Below are 6,996 nucleotides of genomic sequence, written 5' to 3' on the forward strand. Positions count from 1 at the left end.
AAATAATAATGCAAATAATTAGCTCAGAAAATTCAAATTAATTAAAATTAGAATTTCCGGTCAAATTAAGCATATTTAGGAAAAACGGGAAAATACCGGACAATTAAGCACAATTCCCTGATTAATTCTAGCACAATAAACTAAGTGAAATCAATAAAATATCGACTCATCAAGATGCCTCTCGAGGAGATGGACGGTTCTTCACGAGGCACACTCTGTCCACCACCCTCTAGTCTTCTTCGTCTAGCTTTCTCAAATGCCACATCTTCCTCAACACAAGAACCCTCCTTTTAAGTTCTGCAACTAGACTTTGTTGCTAGTGTAAAGAATGCATAAAACTCTCTCTGCGTTTTCTCTTTAGTAGGTTCTTTGTTGATGGCTTGTCATCTTTCATTTTTTGTCTTGGTTCATCCTTAAGATCATTATTATCCTTCATTGTGCCATCATCAACATCATCATTAACCTGAAATTCAACAATTCAAATCATACTAGGAACACATAAATAATAACATAAATCACTCTAACAACAAACCACATATCACACTAGTTTCCAAAGGTACTTTCACAAGGTTGTCTCCCAAATTTATATTCATCCAATGCAACATTCTTGGATTTTTTTGTATCACACCTTTGGGAGGAATCAAATTCTCACAAAACCAAACCTACACAAAATTGATCATGTTAACTGTTACTCAATAACTCAATGCAAGCCACAAGACCAAAATGAATTACAACATTTTAAATGAATCAAGATAACTTACTTGCAACATGTAAATACAACCATCGACATAAACGTTCGTTGTGACTTTTTCTTTCTTCAGAACATCTGAAGCTTTGTTCAAACCACGTACCAAAAATCGATACATTAAACTACCCTAACAATAATTACCTAAACCATTTAAATTATCAACAATATCAAATAATATGGGAAACACTCTTCCATTACGTTGTGGAAATAATATCTCACAAATCTCAACCAATATATACAAGCTACAAAAAGGAGAACAAGGAATTTTTTCTACTTTCTTCATCAAAGATTTGTATACCAAATTCAAATCTCTTGTGGTATTGCTGTAACACCCCGATTTTTTTTAGGATGTTTCGATTATGGGGAAAAATTTAATGTAAATCCATTTTAATGTAAATCAAAATCAAAATATCATTGCGGAAATCCAGCTATAAAATACCGAAATTAATACAATCAAATCGAAATAAAGTAAATCCATTTACATTGTTTCTAAAATTGATAACACAAAAGCTTTAAATAACCCAAGTCAACTTCCCCCGCTCGCGTCTCTATCATACATATGGAGCATCTGTAACATTTTCCGCTCCCGTATAACCAAAGGTCATACGATCATCGCAAAACACACACACAACCACAACACAAACAAATATGGATAAGCTACCATAGTACAACCAATAACGATAAAAATCTATATATGGGAACCAAGCACAACTTAATAACAATTCAATCATTTACAATCATCCTACTAACAAAATCATTTGTACACTATAATCATTATCAACATCCTCATTAACTATATCAAGACGATACCATCAATATTGTCCTTTTCAAACCTTCTCCAAACACATTACCACTACAAATCATCATCATATACTTAAGTACAATAACCATTCTCATTTTTAATCTAACACTATTCATTTATCGTTATCTAAAGTTCATTCGAAACTCAATACATTAAATATGAAATTCTCACAAATTCCATTAAAACAATAAAATAAATAAAACAAATAAATAAATAACAATTCATACCAATCAAAAAATAATAAATAACTTATCATTTTAATTAATCATTATAACCTTATTCACCTTTCATTCTCGTATAAAAACATTTCCAACCAATTTATAACATAAGAACACCATCAAAATTTAAGTAACATATACACATGCTACCACTCCCTTTTTTTTCCTCTCAATTCACGTTGCTTCATATTAAAATGAACATTAACTTCACTTTTCATGAAGTGTTGAACAAATAAAAAGTCTCTCTCTTATTAGCCATTAATGTCGCGGTCCCACCAATTCACAAATTACCAATCCATGCATCATTCTTTTGATGCTTTTACGTAGTTAATATAACTTTCTTCTTATTTAGTTATGCTTTTACAATAAAGATTTATAAAGCATAATAAAACCAAAAGAAACTACCACCCTTAATTGCCGCGGGTCCCACCCAAAATAAATGCACCAAAATCAAAACAAAACACTCTCTCATTTTGCTATACAGAAGGTGAAAACATTTTCGCACTTTAAAAACAAGACTGAAACCACTTTCCAAGCATAAAACCATAAACTCTGATGGCTACAAGCAACCCATACACGTAAAAAAAAAAAAAAAAACGATTATTATCTTACAAACTTAAAAACCAACATGCACAGTCAAAACAATAAGACAATCATCAGAGTCATCCTAGTTTCAACACTAAAGACTCTATCTGGACATTCAATATTGGAACATATAACACAATCAACAAATCATAATAGAATAAAGACAATGATATATTGACAAACTTGTATTATGATGAAACAGGAAAAATCAAACTTAGAATTCAAAAGTTTAAATCTTTTCCTCATTAATGACGTCAAATTTTTTAATTTAAAAAAAAATTACGCATTTACATACCGACATGTAACGTTGTTAAAATAGTATAAAATGCAAAGTGTTAAATTATCGGAATCCTAAACCTAATACCAATAGCTGATGGTTAAAATTGCTATGGTGTCAGTGCTGTTGGAACATATTTAAATCGAAATTATTTACTCTTATAGACAAGAATAAAATAAAAATGGTGTTTGTCTCCATTATCCAGAGTGAGGCAAAGGTTTTATTTGAGAAATGAGAAGCCGTAGAGACAAGAAGGACATGTCTTCTCTCCCATTTATCCGAGTCAAAAATATGCTTGGACCGAGTATCTCTAAATTACTTTTTTTATAGAACAAGTTATTTAATCATTATTTTTTAATAAAAATTATGTTTATTGTTTGTTGTTTTCTTTTGTAATACATTTTTGTCTCTTTTTATGTTTTTTATTTTTCTTTATTTTGTAATAAAAGACAAATTACTGCCAGCTTAGGTTCGTAAATAAAATAAAAAGTAAGTGTCATCCAGTCCACAGAATTCCTCTAAATAATTTCCATGTCAACCTAGCATCATTTAACACAACCACCGAACCTCTTCTTGCTGAGTTTCGTTGCCAAAGTTGAATAGCAGCTTCTCTAAGTTCCTGATCATGGCTTCTAATGGAGAAAATCTTGCTCAGAAAAACCAAGTGGTGGTGGTTTTGATACCTTTCTCTGCACAAGGCCATCTCAATCAGCTTCTGCATCTCTCAAACCTTATCTCATCACACAACATACCAGTTCATTATGTTTCCACTGNCNCTCACATTCGCCAAGCCACACTTCGACATCACGAATCCATTTCTAACATTCATTTCCATGCCTTTGATGTTCCAACCTTTGTTTCCCCTTCTCCCGATCCAGAAAGCGATTTCCCATNTCATCTAATTCCCTCCTTTGAGGCCTCTATGCATCTTCGAGACCCTGTCAGGAAACTGCTTCTATCCCTCTCCTCTGAAACCAAAAGGGTTATAGTCATCCATGACTCTGCCATGGCTTCAGTGGCACAAGATGCCACAAACATACCTAATGTTGAGAATTACACTTTTCACATCACATGCGCCTTTAGCGTCTACGTTCACTATTGGAACAGAATTGGAAGGCCTTCGGTTGAAGCCATGAACGCCCTTAAAGTTCCTTCTCTGGAAGGATGCTTCCCAACCCAATTCTTGGATTTCCTTATTACACAAAGAGATTTTCTCAAATTCAGTGATGGATTCATCTGCAACACAAGCAGGGTGATTGATGGTGATTACATTGAGTTGATGGAGGTTGTCACTGCTGGTAAAAAGATTTGGGCACTGGGACCGTTCAACCCTTTAGCCGTTGAGAAGAAAGATTCAAAAGAAAGGCACTCATGCATNGAGTGGCTTGATAAACAAGAGCNTAATTCAGTGATNTATGTGTCTTTTGGGACAACAACAACTTTGAAAGTGGAACAGATCCATGAGGTTGCAACTGGGTTGGAACAAAGCAAGCAGAAGTTCATCTGGGTGGTGAGAGATGCTGATAAAGGGGACATCTTTGATGAAAATGAAGCAAAAAGACTTGATCTTCCAATTGGGTTCGANGAGAGAGTGAACGGCGTGGGGGTGGTTGTGAGGGATTGGGCACCCCAATTGGAAATTCTGAGCCACCCTTCAACAGGAGGGTTTATGAGCCATTGTGGATGGAACTCGTGCTTGGAGAGCATAACCATGGGAGTGCCAATAGCAACATGGCCAATGCACTCTGACCAACCAAGTAACGCAGCTCTGATAACAGAGATTCTGAAGGTTGGTTTGGTTGTGAAGGATTGGTCAGANAGGAAAGCGTTGGTGACTGCATCAGATGTTGAGAACGGTGTGAGAAGGTTGATGCAAACAAAGGAAGGTGATGAGATGAGAGAGAGAGCAGCGAGGCTTAAAAGTGCCATCCATATGTCCACGGAAGTAGGTGGAGTTTCTCGCATGGAAATGGATTCTTTCATTGCTCATATCACTAAATAATCTCATCAGTTTCTATTTGTGTGATTTGTAGTTTAACATATCAGAATTTTACAACAGTTGATGAAGATAAGTTTGGCATGAATATTTCTCTTTCTCAAGACATTACATAGCAAAGCTGTAGGATGGATATGCTGACTTGTTATTCCATTTTGAAAGAGTTGTTCTAGTTTTATAGAAACATCACTGCTTTTGTTCATGAGTTTGAAAGTTGTACTTCATAGTTATTGATTAAAATGGTCAACTTTTAGGCGTAAAGCATGTAAGAAGCACCTATAGTGAAATTATTGGTGATAAGAAAGGAACACTCCATTTTATGCTAACTACGAATCTATTAAAGTGACCATTCATACAAAATAATATCTTTATGTTAAAATATAAAATAATTTAAAATGAATTATTCAAAAACAAAATTTAAGTATCTTATTTTTTTAATTGACATTGAAATGTCATAAAAATAATGAAAAAGAATATATATATATATATATATATATATATATATATATATATATAAAATTATTATGGTTTAATACAATAAAAATTACATATGAGATTAATCTCCTCTAAATATACTCATAAAAAATTTTATTTATAATAAAAAAAATAGTTAAGTCTAAAATATAAATAAGAAATAATAATAAATTAATTAAAGATAAAATATCTATATAAAATATTTAATAATCTAATATGTCCAAGATTCTCCCTGAAGCTCATCCTATGTAAAGATTTAGTGAAAATATTTATTAACTAATAACTTGAAGGTTTAAACCCTTAAATCGTCCCTATTTTTGGGGCTCTTTTCCAATTTCGTCTCCTTTTTATTAAAAGATCCAATTTGGTCCTCAAAAGAGCCAATTTGATTGAAATTGACCCTTTCCGTTTAAAAAAGTTAACACCGTCAAATATTTTGCCAGCACAGTGAATGAGGTGTTAACTTATGCATAGGTGGCCTTTATAGTCATGAAATGTGTCATTCATCTCATCAAACATGGTCAAAGAGGAAAGCGTTGGTGACTGCATCAGATGTTGAGAACGGTGTGAGAAGGTTGATGCAAACAAAGGAAGGTGATGAGATGAGAGAGAGAGCAACGAGGCTTAAAAATGGCATCCATAAGTCCGCGGAAGAAGGTGGAGTTTCTCGCGTGGAAATGGATTCTTTCATTGCTCACGTCACTAAATAATCTCGTCAGTTTATTTTTGTGTGATTTGCAGTTTAATATATCAGAATTTTACAACAGTTGATGAAGATAAGTTTGGCATGAATATTTCTCTTTCTAAAGACATTAACCCAAAATTCGTAGTTCATAAGATATAATTTCATAAGAGAATCCATTATTAAAAAGGAAGTGAAATTTGATATCATTTCAAAATTAAGTTGTAAATATTTTCACGAAACTGTTAAAGTTTGAAAAGTTTTAAAGGTTAAGAACAAAGATAGATTAGTGTGAAGAAGAAAATTTTAAATTAAGAAGAGGAAATATTATTAAAGTAAAATAAAGAAATATCTTCTGAATGTTATTAAAATAAAGAAACTAAGTTTGAGACTTAGTTATGTACTATTAATGCAGCTATATGTGAACCTCCAACTTTTTTAGTTTTATTAAATCAACAAAACACACTTATTACACAATAGGAAATATGAGAATTACATTTTAAATAAAATTATTTAATATTATGAACTATAGTGTAACTTTCTACTCTCTTTTTTATTAATTTGATGTTAATAATTATTATTTATATAATAAAAAAAATAGGTATTTAGCATAAGATAAAAATTAACATTAACAAAAGTTATTGCTGACCAATAGTATCTTGTTTATGTATGGATTTTAAAATCAAGGATGCTTGACTTTTAAATTAAACTCTAAATAATGTTAACTAAGACAAGTCTAAATAGTATCAACTAAGTTAAAAATATTTTATTATTAAAATTTAAATTGATTTTTAATTTCTAATATTATCATGTATAATTTCGTGTGTTAAGTATCTAAACAAATTACAATTAACTATTTTATAATTTAAGTATTGCATATATATTTTACATACTTTATAATTTATGTTGATATAATCAATGTTGCAGCACAGGATACTTATTTTAAAATAAGTTAATTCAATTTGACTTATTTTTTTTTAGGTTAAAAATTTTGTAACCAAGTGGGTTATTATAAGTTGATAAATTAATAGATTAACATTTTTTTAATTTAACTTATATTTTTATTACAATATAATTAAAAGATTAATTCGATTTATTATTTTATAATAGTGTAATAAAAGTATTCAGATATTTTTACTAAACAATGTTTTAAAATTAAAAACTAAAGTGTCAATTTATATAACAAATAAAATAATTAAATATTTAAACTATTC

At 31.0% G+C, this 6,996-nt stretch overlaps 1 protein-coding gene across 1 annotated transcript; it reads left to right on the forward strand.

Moving 5' to 3' along the window:
* Positions 1-3,033: 3,033 nt before the first annotated feature.
* LOC106771235 (zeatin O-glucosyltransferase-like) lies at positions 3,034-5,835 on the forward strand. Its single transcript, XM_014657176.2, has 2 exons — positions 3,034-4,447; positions 5,626-5,835. The coding sequence occupies exons 1-2, from the start codon at positions 3,256-3,258 to the stop codon at positions 5,808-5,810; spliced, it is 1,377 nt and encodes a 458-aa protein (XP_014512662.2). The 5' UTR covers positions 3,034-3,255; the 3' UTR covers positions 5,811-5,835.
* The last annotated feature ends 1,161 nt before the right edge of the window (positions 5,836-6,996 follow it).

This window comes from Vigna radiata, chromosome 8, assembly GCF_000741045.1.
Source record: "Vigna radiata var. radiata cultivar VC1973A chromosome 8, Vradiata_ver6, whole genome shotgun sequence".
Taxonomy (NCBI): domain Eukaryota; kingdom Viridiplantae; phylum Streptophyta; class Magnoliopsida; order Fabales; family Fabaceae; genus Vigna; species Vigna radiata.